The sequence below is a fragment of the Tympanuchus pallidicinctus genome, unplaced genomic scaffold (assembly GCF_026119805.1).
Source record: "Tympanuchus pallidicinctus isolate F22 unplaced genomic scaffold, pur_lepc_1.0 scaffold8, whole genome shotgun sequence".
NCBI lineage: Eukaryota > Metazoa > Chordata > Aves > Galliformes > Phasianidae > Tympanuchus > Tympanuchus pallidicinctus.
In genome coordinates this window covers 9437457-9462132 of record NW_026294802.1, presented here as the reverse complement: position 1 = coordinate 9462132, position 24676 = coordinate 9437457, and the positions used below count along the sequence as shown (strand labels likewise).

General features: G+C 40.2%; 1 protein-coding gene across 1 annotated transcript in view; it reads left to right on the top strand.

Annotated features, from left to right (window-relative positions):
- Window positions 1-24467, top strand: part of PAH (phenylalanine hydroxylase) — a 39737-nt gene extending 15270 nt beyond the window's left edge. Inside the window, exons 4-13 of the mRNA XM_052667996.1 lie at window positions 6221-6309; window positions 7979-8046; window positions 11282-11478; window positions 11898-12033; window positions 13486-13555; window positions 15374-15430; window positions 16445-16540; window positions 16899-17032; window positions 20049-20164; window positions 20795-24467. Coding sequence (XP_052523956.1) covers window positions 6221-6309; window positions 7979-8046; window positions 11282-11478; window positions 11898-12033; window positions 13486-13555; window positions 15374-15430; window positions 16445-16540; window positions 16899-17032; window positions 20049-20164; window positions 20795-20838 — 1007 coding nt within the window. The 3' untranslated portion in view covers window positions 20839-24467. The remainder of the gene's footprint in view (window positions 1-6220; window positions 6310-7978; window positions 8047-11281; window positions 11479-11897; window positions 12034-13485; window positions 13556-15373; window positions 15431-16444; window positions 16541-16898; window positions 17033-20048; window positions 20165-20794) is intronic.
- Window positions 24468-24676: the final 209 nt, after the last annotated feature.

The window sequence follows — 24676 nt, the reverse complement described above, 5'->3', positions numbered from 1 at the left end:
TTCCCAACAGTGGCAATCCCTCCTTCCCCTGCTCTCTTTCACCCAGGTATGTGTGTGTCAAACACTGTTTGCCTCTCCATTATTTGTGCTTGGGGACCCCCTCACTCCTGGTATTGAAATTAGGGAGGCTGTGCCACCCACTTCAGTGGGATCAGGAATAACTTTTCACTACTGGAAGAAGTCCTGGGAATGTCAGAAGTAATTCTGCGTTTGGAGGAAATAAGGAAAGATTTTCTGAGCTCTCACACTCCTAATTTTTTACTGGAATTGAGACTGCCTTGAACAGTTGTGGTGGCTGCCCCACATTCAGTTCACATTCACATAAATGCCTCTTCAGATAACAGATGTGGTTTTAATAGGATTTCAGACTTTAAATATTTTAGGTCTGGATCTTCCTCTTCCTTTCTAGGAACAGCATGAAAGGACATTAATACCTTCATGAGATCAGTCCTGGTAATCCCTTTACCATCTCCTTTGTGTCCTCCCCATGACATTACATTTGAAGATGAAAACAAAGTTGGCAGATATTCTTTGGAGTCAGTTCTCTCCATTCGTGAGATGGAGGGATAAAGGGTTGATTAGATGATTTATGGTCTGTCAAATAAAAGATGTTCTCTCTTCAGGACGTTTTTTATTTCCAGAAGAAAGATGCAGGACCTAACAGGTTTATACCATTACTTTTGTTTTTCTAATTGTTATTACGAAGGTGTTAAAATTATATGTAAACCTAGGCCAGAGTCAGATAGAGATGCAGCTCTAAATACCAGACAGGAAGTGTTTGTGACTGAAATTCTGACCTCACAGAAGTCAAAACGCCCATGGTCTGCTGGTCTGCTGTGGGATTAGATTTCTCTGCATGTTAATGTGTTGATCAAAGCATTTTTTGAGCTAGATTATTCTAGTGTGTGAGTGCTGCAGAAAGGAAATTGATCCCCTTCCTTCTGGGAGAATAACTTGTGTTTATTCTTTAGTTCTAATAACTGAGAAATAGTATAAACTGGGAGCAAATTACTGCAAAGGAAAGAGAGGAAGACTGATATTTCTTCTTGCCTTTTCCCTTTTTCTTTTCTTCTTCAAATTTCAACTTCTCTCATGAGTAGTGAGGATCCAGTGAAACTGAAAGCCACATTAGAAAGGTCAAAGAAGCAGTGCTTAGGGGTTGAACTGTGGGTGGCAAATTCTCTGCTGAGGCAGCTACAAGGGCAGACTGAAATGGAGTAACTGGGCTGTAGGAAGAGTGGTAAAATGTAGTCCTTTATTTCTGATGGCACTAACAATTAATAGGCCTTGGGGTGCCTTTTAGGTCAGACTGCCTTTCAAAAGTATGCATCCTCCTGGCAAATCTGGTCACAACCTGCAGATGTGCTTTTGTGAAATTTTATTCCCAGAGCACAGAATGAGAGTGATACACCTCCAGGGAGCAAAATCTCAAGCATATGGCTCATGGGGATATTGTCACACACTTTTCAGTTGAGAGGTAAAGCTGGCAATTTCTCCTAAGGCCCAATCCACAGTCCGTGAGATTGATTCACCATTGCTTACAGTTGCTCTCAGCCCTTTCTTTGTAAGGATTCACATTGCTCATGCTCATGATTTGAGCAGAAAAGCCCCTCTTTCACTCAGTTTCCCATAGGAAGCACATAGTGCCACTCTTAGGGCAGTGTTTTATGGAAAGTTGGAAAAAAATTACTGTCCTCTTTTCAATAGCTGAGCATTAAATACATGCATGTTTTATTAAACACATGCTCTATTGGACAAAGTATAAATGAAAGACAGTGTTTTTATTTTGATCTGTGATTATTATTATCTTTTTTTATCTGGACACTGTAAGTGTTTTTAGGGTCCTTACTCTCATAAAGGCAAAAGGCAGCTTTAGTTTCCCCTTTAACACCAACAAGTAACAAATACTGGGTTTGGATCAACAGTGTAATGTCATCTGAGAGCAAAATGACCAGCAAAATGCCATGAATGCAACAATAGTTTTCAAGCTCCAGATGAGATGGGAGAGCAGTCACTGGGCCAAACGGCCTTTGTAGAGATGGAAAAATTTGTTGTGAACAGCATTTCTCTTAATGGCTCTTTTTGGAAACAAGATGGGTATCTGCAGACCTCTTAGACCCTATGAATAAAAAGAATTAAATATTATTCTGTTGCTGCATTATGGAAATGCATACAATTTACTGCATTTCTGAGACAGTCTGGAGGCTGATGTTCTGTAGGAGCCTTTTTTGCTGAACCCTGAGGCTGGCCAAAGCATTTGGGGCTGTTTAAAAAAGGGCTAAACCTGGGCCTTGAACTGCTATAAATTGCACAGACCTGTCTTTGACCCTCTTCACAATGATCCAAATGGAAGAGTTCTGCAGAAGTCCTTGCTGTTCCTGCTTTGCTGCCCCTCATACAAATGGCTTATTAGCATTCTGCTAAGCATTTGACCCCATGGTAATTTGGTCACCACTTGGGTGTCCAGCACCATCCCATAAATGCCGCTGTTTCACTTACAGACAAATCAATATTTATTACTGATCAGCCCACGTTTGCTCCTTGGACCTTCACAGAGAGCCAGTGTTGCAACAGCTTGCTCTGGGTATTTGTTAATGGCTGTGCAGACAGACAGTGAGTCTGGCAACGGGGCTGGAGGAGGCTGTCGCAAACAGAATATGGGGCAGATTCATCAGGGGATAATTTGATTTGATAGTTGCTGGAGGGGCTGGGGATAGCATCCCAGCACACCACTGCCATGCAGAGGCCCTTCTGCACCCTGGAGCCTGTTGCTGGGGCTGTATGGATTAGGTGCTGTGGCTGCACCAGGGCTGTGTTCAGCACCTTTGATTACTGTTGCCACAAGTGCTTGAGAGGGTTCAGAACTTAACATCAGTTTATGCTGGTGCAAATAACCCAGAGCATCAACAGGATTCCTCTTCTAGAGCCTATTGGTTGAGCTTTCAACCAGAGCAGCTCACCTTGAGCAACTGTCAGTATATGGTGGGTGTGAGGGGAGTACAGAGAATAGGTCTGGTACCTACAGTGACTGTGCACGTAAAAGATAAGATGCTGCTCCTGCACAGGGGAAAAGTAAGCTACCTATCTACATGTCAGAGACTGTAATTGCATCAGCTTTGCACATCAGTCTGCCATACAATTTATCACAATCTCTGCACCATGTACTCAGGGAAAGCTGTGAATAAAATGTATTTAATGAATGCAAGTCATTATTATACACATTTTATCACTTCTTGAAGTTGGAATGATTCAAACCATGCTCACCTTAACCTTTCTGAAACAAGGCAGCAAATCCCTACAGATTTCCACTGCAGACCTCAGCCCCATTGGTCTTTCCACACAATCTGGTATCTTTCTGTTCATGGTGTGCCGCTGACAATGGTGATTCCTCGCTTAAATATTGACAAATCCTTTCCTGTAGGGCTGCCAGGCAGGTTTTTTTTTTTAACCTTTTTCTTTTTCTTTTTCTTTTTCCATTTCCTAATCCCAAAGCAATTGTCAGGATTGTGATAGCGGGGTTCAGCTCCCCTAACAGTGGGCAGCCAGAAGTATAAAACACTGTGGCAGTCTCCCACCCACACCATGCAAAAGGCAGTGGCAGAGCTGGGGGATAAATGCCATGCCCTGCTGGGTGTATAAAAAAAAAGGGGCAGGATGGCTGGGCAGACTCACCCCTAATACGGTAAAAGACAGTAGTGACTCCTCTCTAGGATTCAGTATAACTCCTGTTAGTCATCTCCTCCAGCTGGTTTAACTTAAGGGGCACCAAACAACGAGGTGAAAGCATTTCTGGGGAAACAAACCAGCGAGCAGTAAACCCAGCAGTGGCTCAGAGCAGATCTTCTGGGACTGCTGCTGCCATCTAGTGTCTCGTTCAGGCCTGTCTATTAGAAGAGTGCGCAGCTTGAAATGGGACTCGGCAGAAATGCTGGTTGGAGTCATGCTGCCCAGAGACAGAAGCTGCATGGACAGAGTCAAGATGGTTGTGGGACACCAGCTCAGAGGGTGTGAGAGATCTGCATGCAGCCAAGCCGTGGCCATCCAAAAAGTGACTTGTGTTGCTCTGGCCGCTCTGCGCTGGTGTCTCTCAGAAACCCAGCACCACAAAAGCAAGGCTGAATAGTCCTGGAGGCTGCGTAATCCTCTTATTCCTTTGGTGGTCTATCAGGAGCCAGGATGATCCCTGTCAGCAAGGCACTGCGGGAGCTCACATAGCAGCTGCCAACAAAATCCTCAGAGGCTCTGCCCCTACAGACAGAAAAAGCCTTCCCCCCCTCCCCAATGGGGGGCTTTTCCTGTGATCAGGTTAATTTGGCACAAAACCTGAAATCAGATGGGGAGGTGTGGCTGAGTGGCAGTGCTCCTAGCTGAGTGAAGCCACAGAGGGCAATGTTCTCGAGACTCTGTCTGAACAAGTGACCCTGTTCATACAAGAAAGTTGCAAAATACACAGCCAACATTTTACTGATAGAGCAGCAGCTGAGAGATCTTGAGCTTGGAATAGTAGACTTTGAAGTGATATTATCCTCAGTATCTGTCAATTTGACTTGTATGTGGAATGGAGAGCATATGGGACACGAGTACAGGGCCTGAGAATGGGGTGCATCATTACATGGACCTGTTGTCACTGATCCTCAAAAAAAGCAGAGTTGAACTGGAAGCAGTGCCCAGAAAAATGAGGAGAGGGAACAGGGATAGGCATATCACACATAATGAAATGACAGAGCTCAATGCATCAGAATGTATTAGAGATAAATTCGTACATGGATTGAAAGAACAGATACTTGTATTTGTGAAAAAAAGTTCCTCTGATGATTAAATTCAAGCATGTCTGTAGCCTCTGACTCAGGAAGGCCCTCCGTGGCCCACTGCTGAATACGGTGAGTTGCTGGGGAAGTACCAGAGTATGTTAAACCTGCCCTGATACTGCTCCCCTGAGCAGGTTTTACTTCCTTGAAAAAGACAGAGGTGGAAGTGCTAACAAAGGATACCATGGAAAAAAAGGTGCTATTTCAGTGGAAAAGGAAAAGGAAGGTATGGGAAAAGACAGATGGCTAGTGTCAAAATTCCTACCATGTAAGAATGGAGCAGCTGGAGGGAACTCTAAGCAAGTGGAAGCTGAAGCTACCACTAGTAGCTTCTAGTGGTACCTAGAGGAGTTACATAAGGATGCTCTGCCCAGTGTGCTGATGAGGCAAGGGAAAGGAACAGGGCCATAATCTCTGCACTGCTTTCATCAAACTTCCCCAACTCAGCACTGCAGTGGGGAGAGGAGGGGGCAGGCCCAGAAATGACTGACAAGGGTACCCGCATCTTAGTGTGCAGCCAAACCCTCCTAGAAGAGGTGGATGAGGGATCACAGCCTAGCACAGCCAGTGTGCATATGTGCCAGGACTCTTTCTGCAGAGGTGAACATAGCCATGGCTCCAAAGGTTTGATCTATTCTACGAGTCTTGCAGTGAGTCCCTCCTTGTAGCTCAATTGCTCTGAAGATATTTGCTTTCCACTTTCCCCTGTCTGAGCACACCACATCTGGAAAGTCCCATTGTTCTTCCTTGCTTTCCACCTTATGACCTTCTGTAAATGGAAGGCCACAGGGGCATTGCATGCCATGTAGTCAGTGTGGTCCCATTTCATATCCTGGCTGCACTGCAGGAAGCGTATATAGAATGTGAGTTACAAGGCAATGAAGAACCAGGCCCAGAATTTTAATTAAATGAATACATTATTGTATAATGAGTGCAGTAATACAATGCTAGTTTGAGGTATCAGAGTGCCATTTATCATTTTATTTTGGCATCCAAGCCTAAGTGAGGCCACCAAGTAAGTCTTAGAAAGAGATTTTCAGAAGGCATTCCTTTGAAACAGTTGATTTGAGCTACTGTGAAAGCAAGGGCAGTCTGGAAAAATTCCTATGTTTTGGTAAGCCAAGAAACCAGAATAATAAACAGAAAATCATAAACATCACAAGCTAGCTCTGTGCCAAGGGCTGGACTTTCCTGATGCTCTGTATTTTTCCCACAGTGCAGAACAACCACAAATTCAACACGATCTGCAGGGTTTTCTGTTGCCTTCTACTGCAGGAAAAGGAAGTGTGAAGACATTAGATCCTTACATGTGTTTCTTTATATTTATGTTTAAGAGATGGATAGACAAGAAGGAGGCCCAAAACCAACCAACAAAGAAGCCTAACAGCCTCTGTTTCTGTTCTGCTTCGCAGTGCCATGGTTCCCAAGAAGTATTCAGGAGCTGGACAGATTTGCCAATCAGATCCTAAGTTATGGAGCGGAGCTGGATGCTGACCATCCTGTGAGAAAAAGAACTTAGTTGTTGTGTTTTTTTTGTCCACATGTTTCTAGTTATTTGGATAGACGTTTCTCTCATTTGCATTTGCTCTGCTTTAAGACAAATACAGTAGACTAAGTTTCAAGGTTTAAAACAAGAGAGGCGCCATATTTCTAGAGCTAGAATCTGTTCATTCCCTGCTATGAAGTAGAGCAACCCTGAAGTTGCTTTAATTTAAGCATATACCAGCAGACCTGAAGAGTCACAGACTTCGTCAAGCTGAAGGCCACGACAGGCACACCTCTGGTTTTCCCATATGGCTCTGATACGCTGACTTGAGACTCAGTTTATGAATCACTAACAACAAAATCTTCAAAAGCAGTGTATAACAGCCTGGAGTTAGGAAGAGTGTTTTTACATTTTATACGACACACAATTGAGCTCAGAGCATTGTGATGTAGTTGTTAAATCTGTCACGATTCTTGTTTCATGAGACACAAAAAAAGAAAAGGTTCCTTTTTCAAAAGGTCATGGTTAAAGTGGTAAAGTTAGATAGTTTTACTCACTGGCTTAGCTGAACATTTTTTCAGCTTTTCCGAATAGAAGAATACTTGCTGCTTTTACTTCTTCTCCAAGCAAACAACTTATTTTCATTTGTCAATACAAACCGAGTCCTATGCAGTGCAAAAGAAATTGCTGCTATTAGTTTAATTGAGATAGGATGATTATAAATAAATTACATGCAGCGCAACAAAAATTGCTGCTATTAGTTTAATTGAGATGAGGTGATTAGTCATTCACTACCTATTGCTTAATTCGAGAGGTGTTATGTATCATATACAATGATTCATGATACTTGGTGCAGTCATATGAAAGGCAGAATGAAAGGAGATACATTGAGCCAATGGCCCCCTCATGTGTCATGTGGGAATAGACCAAGACTGTATTCAAAGAAAGAAACAAAAACATAGATGTTGAAAGGAATGAACAGCTTTGCTTCCTAGAATTATTTAGAGAGTACTTAATTCAGGTTGTGTTAAGAAAGAAGACAATTTCTAGGTAAATAGACATAGCAACATACAGAATACAGAAAGAGAGAAATTAAAAAAGCCTTTGATATTTTAGTACTTAAGTATGAGATTTTACCACAAATACATCTATACCATGTTAATCTGAGACAGTGTTTTTTATGCCACTGTTGGCCTTTATTTGACTGGTGCTCTTCAATCGATGCTCCACCTCGGCGGCATCCTGTACCTGGTTGTGTTTCATGGCCCCTCACTCCTTTCACGCCATGCATCTCTGAGGGAGGCATTCATGAACTCCGGCAGTGCCCATGAATTTACTGCTATTTGCCTCGTAGATATTTCTTCTATCTGAGAAGGACATCACTTTAGGTGATGAAAACACTCCTAGCCCTGAGGAACTTACATCCCATAAGTGTCACACTAGGATAGGAGAATGGTTATCCCAGTAGAAGATTTAGAAATTGTATTTAACTCTGATCAGACAGATGATTAGCTGCAAAGGTCAAACTGCTAACCACAAAGTCTAATAGACATTCTCTATAGTAATTAAATCCTGTACTTTTGGGGCTCCCTAGAAGCTCACTGCTCCTCAGACCAGCCATGCTCTCAGCAGAAGAAAAGCTCTTCACCACCTGCATTTACCCATCATTGCTGTTTCTCTTTAGGGATTCAAAGATCCTGTGTATCGGGCCCGGAGGAAGGAGTTTGCAGACATTGCTTACAACTACAGACAGTGAGTGCTCAATGTGCAGGCAGAAAGCAAACCCATGTCTCCTGCCTTCTATGGGGTTCTGTCCCTGCTGTGAGCCCTGTTTTCTTTCACGAGAGTCTTGCCTCTGCTGGCTTTTCTTTTTCGTATGTTTAAATCTTCCTGTCCATGCATTTATCCTCAAATTGCAGAAAAACATAAGTAAATTGTTGCAGGCACATGTTCAGCTGAGAACATTGCCTATCCTCTTTCCCCACAGCATCCCTTATCTCTGGCTTTGTTGTCTAATTGAACAGCAGACTTAGTTGCTACTACAAAGACCTGAGCATTGAATAAAGCTGTTTCTGGTATTCTCCTCATTAAACCAGGGCTGGGGGAGGAGAGCCTATCATTTACATTAAAGCAGGAGCTGCATACACTATTAAAATAATGAATAACTTATGGTTCTGATGCTAATCCAGCGCCTGATACTCTACTTTTATCTTGTCTGACCCAGCTGCAATCAGCAGCTTGGGCTCTAATTTCCCAAGAAAAGTGAATGAATAGAGATGATAAATTCAGTTAGAACAGGCTTGCTTGATTGCTTCCAGTGATCAAATCTGGAGGAGATAGAATTCTGTTCCCAGAGCCACTCACACATTTACATCAGTACTATTTGGTCTGATTCTTGCTGAGACTGGTAAAAAATTGTGATTGCGAATGATAAGGTAACATATGTTGTACATTTAGAGCGCTACTTCAGATAGAACTGTGATGAAAAGATAATTCCTGAGCCAAAAAGCTTATAATGCAATCATAAAATGAGAGAAATAATTGGCCTAATTGATGTATAGTGAAAAAAAGCCAGGTGGAAAAAGTCAGAAGTCCAATTTATGGCTAGAAAAATTGAATAAGGTTTTGTGGCCAAATTTAGATGGATTTAGTTTCCATTTGTAAGTATCCCATAGAAGATTTCTTTCTTTCTCAGTTAGCAGATAGCAAATTCTGGTCTCTAGTTTGCAGGCTTTCATCATATCCTATACAGAAATAAAATGAAAATGAGTTCGTATTTTACCCTCTGCCTCCTCTGCTATATTCAACCCGAAACCTGCTTAGGGAGATGAAACCGTTATATTCCAAGATGTAGCTAATTACTAGTTAGTCTGTTATCCAAATTCTCAGACACTTTGGAGCCTCTGCAGGCTAGAACAGATTTCCATAAAAGCACCTTTTATGTGCAATTCTTGGACTTTTAAATAAGATCTTTCAGCTATAGGACACTGTGAAAAACCTACATTTGGGGTTCTGGGTCTTGAAGAAAGATGTCGGTTTTTTGTGGCTTTGGATGCTGAGTCATGAAGGCCCAAATAGATAGTGTACTTGATCTGGCTGCTTCACCTGGCAGATGTCTTTCAAGGTCTGCAGCAGGACAGTAGAGGCCAAGGGGGTGTCCCCTGCATGGAGGGACAGGAGCATAGAGAAGCAGGCAGGAGGAGAGGAACAACCAAAGCTATGAGGCACTGTGGAAAGTATCTGAAAAGGCAAAGATGCTTAGCTTCTAATGTCAGTTACAAAGGTGAGGTGAGTTTTTGGTCAGTTTTCTCCTACTTTTATTTCCCTTATCACTTTAATCTTCTTATGTGCACACTCTTCTGTGATTATTTTGTTTTCTTTTGTCCTGCTGTTTTTTGTTGCATTTGCTGCTCTCTACCCATGTTCTTTTGCCTTCTTTCTTGGAACTTTTACCATTCATTTTCATTGAATTCCTCATCTCCCTGACTTGTTTCTGCTTTTCTCAGCCTGCCTTCTTCCTTCTGTCTTCCTTTGCTTCTGTCCCTGTGGATCCCTGCAAATTTTAAATTGAAATTTGAAAGATTTTTAAGCCGTATCTTCCCCCTGTTGCCCAGGAAGGTGTCTGAGAATTACTTAGAAGTTCTATAGAAACAAAAATCCCCCAGCAAGATTCATAATCCAACCTGATGTTTAAGGCTCCACAGATCAAGGAGGGCTGATACAGAGGTGCAGAAAATGAGTGCTCCAGCGCAGCTGCCCTGAGGCTCAAGAGAAAAATGAGAGAGTGGGATGGTGGCGTGTCGTCAAGAGTTAACAATGTGTCTCTGGGGCTTGGAAAGCTCCAGCATTACTCCAGCAGTGATGTTAACCCTATTAAGTTACTTAAAACCCTTTGATTTTTCAAAGCTGTTGGATTCACCTATGGCCCTATCATTATTGCTAAGAATTGACTATTCGCAGGAGGCCAAAACACATTGCTTGTGATTGTCTTAATACCTGCTATCTTCAACATGAGCTAAGTACATGGAGGCCTGAGGGTGGGATTTGACTCAAAATTATGTGTTACAATAAAAAAGTCAAACTACTTGAAGTCTGCACCTGTTGTAGCACAAAGCCCACCCCAGAGTTTCTTTGACCCTCACAAAGCAGAATTTTCTGGAGCTGATCATATCCCTCTTTCAACAAAGAGGGTTTGATTCCTAGTTGTGTGGACTAGAGCAAGAAATTCAACAGCTGTTCCATGCCTGGTAATGGAAAGACACTGAAATCATCAACCAGTTCATATTTTTAAAAGAATATTTCAGTAAGACAAATAAGCACTAATTTATTAGCATCACCGTAGTGCAAGAAATGTACTAAAGGCCTTTTTCTCACAGAATCACAGAATGGCCTGCACTGAAAAGGACCTCAAAGATCACCTAGTTTCAATCCCCCTGCTACGTGCAGGGTTGTCAACCACCAGACCAGGCTGCCCAGAGCCACATCCAGCCTGGCCTTGAATGCCTCCAGGGATGGGGCATCCACAGCCTCCATGGGCAACCTGTTCCAGTGCATCACCACCCTCTGAGCAAAAAACTTCCTCCTAATATCTAACCTAAGTTTCCTCTTTTTTAGTTTAAAACCATTTCCTCTTGTCCTATCACTATCCACCTTCATAAACATCAATTCCCTCTCCTGTTTATATGCTTCCTTCAAGTACTGGAAGGCCACAATGAGGTCTTCCCAGAGCCTTCTTGTCACTTAGCTAAACAAGATCTGCATTCTCATCTGAGTTCAGTGAGTTCTTCCCAGGCATTGCCTAGGAACAAGTGAAGCTTGCTTGGCACCTGCATGTCAGAGCAAAGGTGTCTTCCTTCCTGCAACTGTAGTCCTGGTCAGCCCATGGAAAGTTCCTGGGTGGGATGCTGGTGGAACTGGACAATTTCTCTGCCTCTCCCATTGAGTGCATCATTTTTTTTTCTTTTTTTCTTTTTTTTTTTTTTTTCAGTGGTCAACCTATTCCTCGAGTTACCTACACAGAAGAAGAAAAGAAAACTTGGGGCACTGTCTTCAGAGAGCTGAAGAATCTCTATCCAACTCATGCTTGTTATGAACACAACCATGTCTTCCCACTTCTGGAGAAGTACTGTGGCTACCGGGAGGATAACATTCCCCAGCTTGAAGATGTTTCAAAGTTTTTGCAGAGTATGTTTGAATCGTTAAAACAAAAACAGACAAATGAAAACACCTCATTAAAAAAAAAAAAAAAAAAAAAAAGAAGAAGAAAAAAAGAAGGAAGAAACAAAATGAAACAAACCTGCCAAACACAAATGTTTGTGCGGGTGATGCTTTCACAGAGACTTTCTGTTAGCACTTGGTCACATCATTTAGACTGTCTCATATCACTCTCTAAATGTTTCAGAAGTACAGTGTTTCGCATGCTCAGATGTTATGATGGTTGTACACATGGGCAGAAAATTCCCTGCTCTTTTGCAGTTAAATTCTGTTTAACATAGTTAGAGAGAAGAAAACAATTAAAAATGTTCTTTTACTGCAAGGTGTCCAGGTAAGGATAGATCAAGCATCCTAGCTGCTTTTGAAATGCCATTTTTTTGTCCCTTCAGCCTGCACTGGATTTCGCCTGCGTCCTGTTGCGGGCTTGCTCTCCTCTCGGGATTTCTTGGCTGGACTGGCATTCCGAGTATTTCACTCTACGCAATATATTCGCCATGCATCCAAACCTATGTACACACCAGAGCCGTAAGTATTTTGGCATAGAAAGTAAGTAAAATTGTAGGATGAGGACAAATGATAACAAATGCTTGACTTCAGAGCACTCCTGGGAACAGATCTAACAGAGAACAGCCAAGTGACCACTCTTGTGAAAACACTGAAGGTTTCTAGTCTTTTTAGTAAGTTGTATCCACTTCTGAAAGTTCTTCTGGGATTTATCAGACAGTTTTGCTAACTGAAGACATGCTAACATGGTGGCTGAAAGGTGAGAAAGCAGTGTACAAAAACATTTGGCTTACCTATTAACACCCAAAGCAGTAGTGTGAAATCTAATGCAGAAGTGGTTCAACATGGTGCAAGCAAGCTTTTGGTAGAAAGATAAATGAAGCCCATATCAGTGACTCCTTTTCTTTTAAAGTTTTATATTTTTTCTTTCTGTCACCATCCATTGTTCATTTCTACTTACTGTGTTCAAGTAAGTTCTCTTCTTCCTCTGCTTCATATTACTGCAGCTCTTCTGACCCTTCTTCTCTGTTTCTTTGCTCTCTACTTCTTCCCACAACCTCCCTTTCCTCCCCATTTTTCCGTTCCTTATTCTTCTAATTTTCCTCCCTGCTTCTCCTCACCCTATTGCCATCCTGCACAAAGCCACACTGAAATGTTTTGTTCTCATCTCTTCACAAAATGTCTAGGCAAACTCGGGCAAATGGTACACTGGAAAGCCTCACTGCCAACCCCTGTTGTTGTGCAGTTCTTATAAGTCTTGTGTTTTGTCTCTGGGAGGGTGCAATGAATTACATATTTCACATCTTAGTTGGTATCTTTCCCTCTGAGACCCTGGCCTCTGACATTCTCAATTCAATTCTTGTCTAGTTGGTCTGGTGGAGCCCAGTTTTCCTGGGCATGCATCTCCTTGAATGCCTTTTCTGTAAACACCTTGCACAGACCTTGGCCTCCTGGGAGTATTTCACTCCTTTTCACTTCTTCTCTCATCAAACCGCTTCTCTGTCTTTGAGGAATCTAGTAGTGTGTAGGTAAGTTCTTCCCCAAACATGCCAGCCACTTGTTCAAATCATGATGAAAACGGTTCCACTTGAGGAACTGAGCCATCTTTCAGTTGAGGGCTCTAGGCCTGAACAGTGACTGGGGCTGAGCTTCTGGGCTGCCTGTAGTACGAGCTTCATCTGAAGGTATTTCCTGCCCGTGAGACAGAATAGTGCATGTTCCCTTTGGTGAGGTGATTTCTTCCTTGGTTTTCCTGAGCTGAAGAATTGGACAGTTGGAAGCATTATTTCCTTCCACGAAAAAAAACAAATAACATCCTTCCTTTGACTGATGTATGATAAAACCACTGAAAAGAAACAGAAGTGCAAACCATCTCAATGCAGGAAAAATTTACTCCAAGATTCCTGAGCATTATTTGCTCATAGGAGTGCATTTCCTAAATTACATTTACCTACATGTCATATTTTCCTGCAGTGATATTTGCCATGAGCTACTAGGACATGTGCCTCTTTTTGCTGATCCCAGTTTTGCTCAGTTTTCCCAGGTAAGTTACTTACTATTTATACTATTTTTAAAACTGAACACATCACAGACTAAGTAATTAATAGGACACAAGAGCCATGAGGAATAGGATAGGATGGGCTGGCACGGTATGGCACGGCATGGCATGGGATGACATGGTGCATGATGGGATGACATGGAATGGGATGAAATAAGATGGGATGAGGGAGAATTCACCTTCAAGATTATTGTTAAAGTATGGATGAAGTCAGCTGAGTCTCCCTTTCAAAATAACAAATAGTGTTAATTATTTTCCTTGCCTTTTGGTCATTTGAATGTGAAGATTTCATTCATAATTGATAGGTACAGAAATTACAAATGTCCACAGGTAGTAGGTTCTAAAGAGTTGTGAAGAATCAAGCCAGAAGAGAGAGAACATTGCTATGTTCCTGGCTGAAACTGTATGAAAGTACAGCTGATGCCATGTAGGCTACGAATTATGACTTACTGAAATCTAGACACAAATCACATAGATGATCTTAAGTGCCCACACCCCAAATGTCTGTCTTGTGTGGTTTGCTTTTTACAGGCAAGACTTTTGGGAAAAATTCACGTAAAAACTTCTCTGTAGATGCTGATACTTCTGGGAAAAGTTGAATGGATCATTAATCATATGAGTTATCAATTCATTCTGTAGTCCAAACACTAGAGAAAGTGAAGATTTTTTTTTTTTTAAAGCCATGAAGGAAGCTATTGCAGAGATGTAAAGTGAGGAATTATCTTGCTTGTGAGTGTGGAAAAAGTCTGGAGAAAAGTTTTCTCTTTGGTAATGTTAACATGACTGGAAAAGAAGCCAAACCTCAGGGAAAAAGTAAACTTTTGGCTGCATCTTACCATAAAACAAGAAAAAACAGAAAGGCATAGACAGAAAGATAGAAAGAAGAAAAAAGAAATGCAAGGAAAGGAAGACAAAGAGAAAGACAGGAAGGACAGAAAGCATAGAGAATGGAAGGTCAAAAGGACAGAAAGATGGAGGCAAGGAACAACAACCTTGATGTAACATCTCACTCATAGAACAGAAGTTGATTTGATGTAGTTAATTTGATGTAGTTCAATTTTACTCTCAGGAAAGGCCTTTGCCAGAATTTCCTTCAAGATAAGTCCTACTGCCCTTCAGCTTACTAGAATTTACCATGGCAGTAGTTGTTCCAATGCTTTTGGTGTGTGGAAGCCTGAGAGGTGGATGATTAATTCTTGATGTCCAATTCACCCTGGAGTAAACTGAGAAAGATATCTGGTTATTATGCAGTTTTACATGGTTGTCTTCTGAATTCAGATATTGCATTCTTCCTAGGAAAGTTTCCATTAGCTCCCAAGGTATAAGCTAGCTTTTTCAAATCATGCCCTAATTTTTGGAAAAAAAAAGAAACAACAAAAAAAAAAACCCCAACCAAACAAACACACCTCTCTTTCAAGGCTGCAAGAAAGCTCTTATAGTAAGGACTCACTGAAGAAGAGATAAATATTAGAGGTGTATGGATGTGATTGATTTATCTCTCTTTGACTATCATTCTCTTTGGTGTGCATTATAGGCTTGATGAAAATTTTGTTTGACCTCAGTGGGTTTTGAAGCAGACTTAAAGAGTTGTGCCTCATAAATGACACTTAGATGGGACTCTTTTGTTCATTTCTGGAGAGATTTCTGCTTTAAAATTGATGCTGCATGATATGAACAAATCCTGTAAACATTTGTGTGTGGTAGTATGAGATGGTAACATTTAAAATGGGAAAAATTACATAAGACAAGACAGGAAGAATGTTTGCAATAAATGACTTGAAGAATAATGGTTTATTGTTGCAGGAAATTGGCCTGGCATCTCTGGGAGCTCCAGATGATTTCATCGAGAAACTTGCTACGGTAATTTAATAAATGAGAGCTCAGTTCTCCAAGGCACCCTGTGTTGTTTTAATTCTGCTGCCACTGAGGTCACTGATAGAACTCCCATAGAGTTGAATGAGAACTGAGTGAAGTCCATGATTGGAAAACCTCACCCTGAAACACTAAAGGTTTTAGTTGCACTTTAGTTGCACTAAAGGAAAATAATTTTGGCACCTCTTATTCCAAGTGACAGTTTTGATTAAAAACAGAGGGTTGGTCAAGTCTTTCATCATTACAAACATTGGGCAAGAAGAGATTGAGTGTTACTACACGCCCCTGGGAAAATTTGGTAGAGAGCTTCAGTAAAACTCTTCTATCTGCCGGGGTCTCTTTTCTTCTACCCTGCCAAGCAGATAATGTCCTCTGCAGTCAGTGATCCATCTGAATCATGCGCTGGGAGAACTGTGACCCCACATCAGGATATGAATATGAGATTAGTGTCACCAGTGCCAAATCATCTGGGCAGAGTGCTGCATTATCTTTGCTGTTTTTGATAGATGAAGGAGGTTTTATTTGAGCAAGAGTGAGTGTCCCTTCAAATATATAGTGACAGAGCAAAAAGTTGAGTGGAGCCATGCAGTAGGATCTACTATTGCTATAACAGCTCATTTCTTCTGTGATGCTGTAGCCAGACACCCTCTGAGTAAAACAGGAAACATATTTCTATCATCAAAGGTTCAAACTTCAGCTGGGTTGGCCAGCCAAAATGAAATTTTATTGCTATGTTTTCATTGTCTCTGCTCTGCTGACAACTGTAAGCACAGTAAAGCACAACACTGTTTGTCAGGGAACTGAATTTGCAGACACACTGAATCTAGCGTGGCCCTCTCAGAAGAATTTCAATCTGTGAAAACATTTCCTGTATTTATACATTTGTTGTTTGACATACGGCAACATTTCAAATAGAAATGCAAATTCTAAACGCATTCAAATTAATGATGTGTACCTGTCATTTCTGGTCAAGAATCATATCCTGTATAATTTTCTTGCTAGGTTTATTGGTTTACTGTGGAGTTTGGACTATGTAAGGAAGGTGATTCACTAAAGGCATATGGTGCTGGGCTGCTGTCTTCATTTGGGGAGCTGCAGGTATGTTCTTTAAAACAATATTTCAATCATGATATATGGTTCATGCCTGGGTTTTTAAAATTACTCGAATATATCTTCTGGCTGTCTTTAGATCCTTATTTTGCTTCATACTTCATAGTACATAATGTTATATTTTGTTGAAGTGTTCTATATAATAACGTGTCAGTGTATTTACATGGAAATGCCTCATAGTTGCTTCTTCCCTATTAAGTTACCATATGATTGGTATTCCACAGCAGCAGGTTTTTCCTCTGTAAAACCGGGGGGGGGGGGGGGGTATTTAGGAGCTGTATCTTTCTTTCATAAAAAATTAAAGCATTATTTAACTGAAACAGATTTCTTACCCTTTTGCTTATAGTACTGTTTATCAAGTAAGCCTGAGATTCGGCCTCTCGTTCTGGAGAACACTTCTGTGCAGAATTACACTGTTACTGAGTTCCAGCCTGTCTATTTTGTTGCTGAAAGTTTTAATGATGCTAAGGAAAAGCTAAGGTAAGCTAATCATTCCGTATATAACTCAATTCTTTATCCAGGGCAAATACAACAGATCTCATTGTTGTAACAGGTATTGGTATGACGGAAATGTTTTGAGAAAAAGTTGTGCAATGCTCTAGGAGTCTAAGCAGTTGTTACACTCAAAATCTTCTCACAGGTAGAAAAGCCATAGGTATATGAAGTCAAGAACTTCATGGTTGCTCTAATTAAGAGCTTCACCTGTTTAACCAAAATACATTTAAAAAACAAAAAACAAAAAACTAAAAACAAGAACCCAGATTAGCAGTCCAATTGAAATAATAATAACACCAGGGGTCAAAGCTAGCAAATTAAGGCAAAACAAGTTTATTTAACAATAATATAGTTAAACTTTGTTATTACATTTTTTTTTCTTGTGTCTTTTCCCTTTTCTTTTCAACTTATGTTCACTCTTACACTTTCTTTTGTGTCTTAAAGTCAACAGTTTTAGTCAGGGGGTAGGGGGTGGAGCTCTCAAGTTATCAGCAGCTCCTGAGGTTCTCAGAGCAAGATTGTGATGCTAATATACAGTATTTCTTCCTCTCTTTCCTGAGGAGGATAAATATGTTTACATTTCCTTTCTTCCTCCTTAGCCCAAGGTCTGTTCAGGGTCTTTTCTAATATGCTTTACATCTTTTTTGTTTTGTTTACATCTTTTTTCTCATCTCAAATTGTATCTGTGAGTTTTTTGTTTGTCTGTTTTTTGTTTTCCCTCAGTTCCTAGGTTACTATGAACACCTAATCAGTGGGAACTTCTGATAGCCTAGGGACCACAGCATCATCTACCTTACCACATGCTACCCTAGCCTGTTCCATTCCCATCCCATCCCATCCCATCCCATCCCATCCTAACTCTTCCCATTCTATCCCATCTTATCCTCATGCCCTTAGGCCTCATTTATCAGCCCTCTAATAGATCTTTATATTACATCATACTTTAGGGTCTGACTTAATTCACCTTGTACAGCATAACTACTTGATATTCCTGCCTATACAAAAGTTATTAACACTAAGCATTATAAAGCAGAATTTTTCAGAATTGAGCAAAACTGTGATAAATTGGGTAGTAGATACATGGTCATTAGACAACTGATATTACAACTAAATGAAACTAGCAGCAAGCCTAATAACACCAATCCTGAGGCCTCTGTTGTTAGCTTAATACAGAGCCTCCAGCTTGTTGCGAACAGTGTGTTTACAAGCCTACAGGGCTACTTAATAAATCTTTGAGTCATCTGTGACTCAAATACAAATTCAGTTCCAGCACAAGACTTTGAAACAAAAGTCCAGTTTCAGTTCTGGTTCTTGAAACAGAACTGGCTCAGACTGCACTTAGGGTTCAGCTTGGGTTCCACCTCACAGAACTATTTCTATTTTTCTGTAATAACATTATCAACAAAAACATTCCTTCTGGACATTAGCCAAGCATCTGGGGATTAATCTTGTTCACGCTCAATAAATCTTTCACAGCAGATGCTATACAGGGACTTGTCCCAGATCTGCCGTCTCTATTTTTCTTTCTCTCTTCCACTTTCTCCCATTTGCAGATTAACACATACCAAGACATTCACCTGCCCCAGGCTCCCTGGTGCTATGTCTTCCTTGCTACTTCCCCTACTGTTTCCTCAGTCATCATTAACCTGTAGCCTCTACTCCTGCCTTTTTCTGTGGAGCAATACTTGAAAAAGATAATTTTCTTCTCTGGATTATGCTATTAACATCCTGCATACAGTTTCTATCTTCACTGTGTGAAGATAGATTCTCCAGGTGAGGAAAAGTCTTACTCTAAAGAGAAAAAGATGTTGCCTTACTCTATAGAAAACTCCTTACTTTATAGGTTTTATTGCTTCTTTCACTTGTTTCAAAAATAGAATTGGAAAACTGGTTAAATAGAGGTGAAGATGTTGTTTCAGTGCCTGTGTTGGTGGGTTACAGGTGTGTGTGTGTAATAGAACACCTCTCTGAAAAATTATGAGGTTGACCTGAAATATCTCACCTAGAGGTATTCATCTTCTAAAATGGATCTTACTTGCAGCAGATATTTAAGAAGACCATCTTCTAAATAGAACCTTCTCAGTTAGTAAAGCTGAACTGACAATACTAAATTCTTTCATTGTAGTCAGTGTAATCGTTTTCTATTGTCACACCTTGTAGCCTGCTCACACTGAACTCTATTGGAAACAATGGCCTTCTCGGATAATAATTAGGGCTAAACTGAGGAGCAATGTAGAAGTGGCATCCAACATATTTCACTGTTCTGGGAACATGGGATTAACCATGCTGAGTCACAGCCTATACAGTGAGGCTTCAAAATCAACTCTTGTTTGCTTTCTTTCCTCCTTCAGCAATAACTTCAGTAATCTGAAGCAGATATATAAACCAGTATCCTGCTGGGTCCTGCAAAGAGCCTGGAACAATAGCTCTGACCATCTTTTCCCACTCAGCTCTCCCTTCTACAATTCTGTGGTAATGCAAATTAGTGTTATCCCAAGATACTTAAATCTTAATGTTTCTGCCATGGAATTAACTATTTTGCAGCAGAGAAGGCTGAGAATAAGGGTGGCAAAGGCTTCACTTCACTGACTCTTATTTTTCAGTGACCTGGGAACCACTACCAACCATGCCAGAAGTTTGCCTGTTCCCTGATATTGCAGGAGGCATAATATGATAATATTTGACTTTGCTTTCCAGAAATTGTAGACGCGGATCAGGATTTTGCATTACTGAAAGGAAAATGAGATCTTGCTGTTTGGCAAATACTGATAGCTATGTAGCTGTCCTGTGTCAGAAGTGTAGAATAATTAGATTTGTCTGGAAAAACTAGAGGTGGTAAGGACAAATAAAGATTCAAGTGTGTTACAGAACACCATCATCTCACTCAGCAGGAATTTCAGTTCCTTCCTCCCATCATCAGCAAATGTACATGCCAACTGAGAAGAGTTGCTGAAAAATGGAACTTTTCACATTTGCATGTGTTTTTGTATTTTTGCCTCAGGAAATTTGCCCAAACAATCCCTCGTCCTTTCTCTGTTCGGTACAATCCCTACACCCAGAGGATCGAAGTCTTGGACAACGCAAAGCAACTGAAGAACTTAGCTGACACTATCAACAGTAAGGAACTATGGCTCTGTTAGCCTGAATACCTCTAAGCTCAAATCAGAAATAATAACCACAAAACAGATTTTGTCCTTGCCTTTTATGCTCTGAGCTTGACCATGATCAAGCATCAGATATCTTTTATTGCACAAAAATTCCTTTCTAATTATAGACAAGCTTCAAAATAGCATTTCTAGTTGACCATAGTTAGTTACATCTGAAATATCCATTTTAACTGGAGGTGCTAGGAAAACTCAGAGGCCCTGTAATGGTTTCTGATCTGTGTCGCCAGGTGTTTTTATTGAAGAAGAGCATATTCCTTTTTTGTTTCTAGTTTTCTCACGATATATTTTTTTCCTAACATTGGCTACCCTGCCAAGAATCAGCATTCCTGATCCTACAAGCCAACCTTGTATGACTAATGAAAGTGAAGGGCTGTCTCTGAAAACTGTTGTTTTTTTCTTTTTTTTTCCTCAGGGAATGAATATAACTATAAATATAAATATATACTGTATATAATATATTATATACTGTTATATAAGTATATGTTATATAGAGTATACATTATATACTGTTATATAATATATATAAAAGTTAGAAATGAGCTAGCTGTAGGACTAATTAGTCTGATTATTTTCTTTACAGGTGAGATGGGGATCCTCTGCAATGCCCTCCAGAAGATCAAATGAAGATTTTCTGTAACTCTTGCAAATCACTGGCTACATAGAAGAAGTCGTGCAAAAATGCCAGTCTTCACTTAGCTTCAGTTTATTATCTTACTGTGTACTGCATGCCTATATCATATATCTCAATTATCATTATTATTATTATTATTATTTTGGCCTTCAGACACTAATCCATTTTTTTCTCATTAAAGCCTAACAATAATCTTAGTACTGGGAATCTAGGGAAACTCTCCACATATATCGTAACAAAATTATCAGAAGGGAGAGATCTCCACCATGCAGTGCTACGGCCTGTTACAAACATGGGGTTGTGTTACCACACTTGGTCCAGTGACAGAATAATAATGACCAACACAGAGTAATCCGTCTTTTATTCTTTTTTCCTCTCAGACATTCTCCCATCACTTCCTCACATTTGTGCATGTTTCCATGAAATGCTGAACTCTATATGCTTCAGAAGTCTGCATACTGCCTGGCCCTGTAAACCATGACTTCGCTTGGTGAAACTGTACCTCTTTTTTTACACATGAACGCCTCTGTCCTGAAATAATACTTTTTTTTTTTTCTTCAGAATTTGATGTTGCCATTGATTAAAAGCACAGATGCTAGTGGAAAAGACAGCAAGTATGCTGCAGCTTCAATAACAGAAATTTATCACAAAAATATGCAAAATATGCAAAAATACACTGTATTTGCACAAGCACTAATCCCAAAATGGTTTCTTCAGACCAAGAACATGGTGTGCTGTGTTGTGTCAATGGTTTGCAGAGTGGAGTTTGTCAGAAAGGCACTGACATTGCCTATCTAAAACATGGAGTCCATGCCTCAGTACTGTACTCACAAAGAAGTCTTTTCAGCGAAGAATTACCTAAAGACACATCTGTGTGGCTTTTTGTAGTTGGATGTTAGATCACTAAGCCATTACTATAGGCAAGCAAGACAAAATGTAAAGATTTTAGCGGTGCATCAATGTATTATTAGCTCAGATTCAGAGCTGTAACAACTCTGCTATAATATTCTGTAACATGGATTCAGAATTGATTCAGCATGCTTAAAAAGAGGATAGTTCTTTTGATACTCACTGTGGAAGGCTGAGGTATGAAGGCGACGTTCTTCATCCTCTGAGGGTGAGTGCTTTAATCAGACCTGCAGCAAGGTTTCTCCTAACGTTTTGGATTCATAATCAGGTGGATATCAGTACTCATCCTCAATGTCGGTATCTTCCTCCACCAGGAGGAGAAGTGATGCTTACAAAACAGATGAAAATATTGGAGCCTTCCAACTCCTAACTTCTTGTATCTGTGTCTAGAATCCCAACCAAAACCAGCATTTTAAGTACTGGAAGGGACCTCTGGAGATCATCTAAGTCCAACGCCCTGCTAAAGCATATTCCATACAGTTGGTTCCATAGGAAAGCATCCAGGCAGGTTTTTAATATCTCCAGAGAAGGAGACTCCAAAACCTCTCTGGGCAGCTTTTTCCAGTACATATAACTGAAAAGAAATTCTTTGTCATGCTTATATGGACCTTCCTATGTTCCAGTTTGTGCCCATTGCCCCTTGTTCTGTTATTGGCACTGCTGAAAATATCCTGCCACATTCACTTGATATTTATTGGCACTGATTTCCCCTTGGTCAGTCCATGCTGACTGCTTCTAATAAACTTCTATTTGCTTAGAGATCCAGAATAAACTGCTCCATTACTTTCTGGGGGATGCAGGTGAGGATGACTGGCCTGTAGTGTCCTGAGTTCATCTTCTTATCCTTTTTGGAGACTGGAGTTATATTGACTTTCCACCATTTTTCAGGCACCTCTCTTCCATGATCTTTCATGATAGAAATAGGTTTTGCAATCAAATGCTGTCAGCTCTGTCAGCTCCCTCAACACTTGATGATGCATCCCATAAGGGCCCATGGATCTGTGTGTGTCATTTGCCTAAAAGATCTCTGATCAGATCCTCCTCAACCAAAAGGAAGTCTTCCTCTCCCCAGACTATCTTCAGAACCTGGAATTCCTCAGAGGAATTCCTAACAGTAAAGACTGAAGCAAAAAAGATGTTCAATAACTCCACCTACTTAGTGCCCTTTGTTTTCAAAGCACCCACCTCATTCAGCAGAAGGCCTACATTTTCACTAGCCTCCCTTTTTTCATCTGCCATTCTTAAAGAAATCTTTTTTGTTGCCATTGACCTCCCTCACCAGATTTAATTCCAAGTAGGACTTAGTCTTCCTTGCGTCATTCTTGCATGCCTGAAAATGTTCCTATATTCTTTTTTCCACAAGCTCTTAGACAATCCATGTCTCCTGCCATCTTTGCCTGATTTCTTGCTCTTAAGGATGGATTGATTTGAGCTATGGGAGACAGAGGTTAGCTCTGTCCAAGTCTGAATGCTTTCAAACTCACACATGCTATCTTTCAAGACAGCTCCTAAATCATTAAGCTTTTTAGATTTTCCTTCTTTCCCCTGCTTGTACTTTAATCTTCCTCTTTTGTTAAAGCACTTTTTTTCCCTGCCTGGAGTATAGATTGTCAAGCAGCAAATGGAAGTGGGGGTATTTCCAGCTTAATCCAATGGATGAGTCACAGAGAGATAAGAATTTTGCTGTTCAGAAAACTATTTCTGTACTTTATCAGTAACTTTCACTCAAGGTAGCGAAATGCTCTCTTGGACCAGTCAACATTGCATAATCCCTCTCCATAGCTCTTTAATTGAAAGAGTGAGATCAACATTTGTAAATTGAACATTTGGAACTGAGTGGAGCAAACCAATCCAGAATATTTCCAGCTTGAAAGTATATTGCATTATGATACTAAGATGATTAAAGAGTTATATTTCAGTTAGAAGATCCAAACATGGACGGGACTTTGAAAGTCCTTAAGTCCCATACCTACTATTGTGCTACTCTTGTATTTTTAGTTTGAAAATCAATGGAGCTTCCATGTAAGCATCATCCTCTCGGAAGACAGAAAGTACAACTGTTTCCATTATATTTACAGTGAGTAATAACACTGAATAAAAGATATAATCTGGAATCTTTTCTGTAGAATTATACTTATGCAAAATTGTATCATTTTGGTGCTTTGAGGTAAGACTTTTTAGCTCTATATATTTTTTTTTCTTTTTTTTCTCATGACAATATCTGTTTAGTTCTTTCAGTCTTGGTTGGCATGTATTTTCAGGGTCAAAGTAACCTACATTTTAATATCTTAATAAAATGGAATCCCTAATGTAACTCTTTTTCAGAAAAAGACAATTTCATGTGAGGGATGAAATCTTTCAGACTAACCCTCAGACTGCTTTCCAAACTCCTCTGCTTTTGATCTCTGTTATGTGTGACAGCAGTAATAAATCTACAGTGATACTGAGAACCCAGGAGTCGTGGTTATCTTTTATGTGCTAGAATAGTTTAAGGACACTGATGCCATAATTGTGGTTCTGTGTCCTTTAACGCAAGTGCAAATGAACAATAACTTCAACCAAATCTGCTCACCAAGACTTAGAGATGAGAAGAAGTTAAGTGCTCAATATTTTAGAAGTAGTAAAACTATACTGAAAATAGATTTTCCTTGCAGAAAAATATTGGCTTTAATGTGACTTAAATAGTACAAAATAAATTGCATTTGAAAGTGTATTCTTACTGAAACACTTTTTAATTCCACGCATTTTGTTTTACTTGGAAATTGTAGCTTTTCCACACATGTTGATCAGAATTAAATATCCAGGTAAGAAGGAAAGACCATTTGATGTGAGCTCTAATGGAAAAAAAAAAAAAAAAGGCTATCTTGAGGTGTTGAGTATCACTCATTCTAACAAGACTATGGAACTTTATGGGAAACTGAG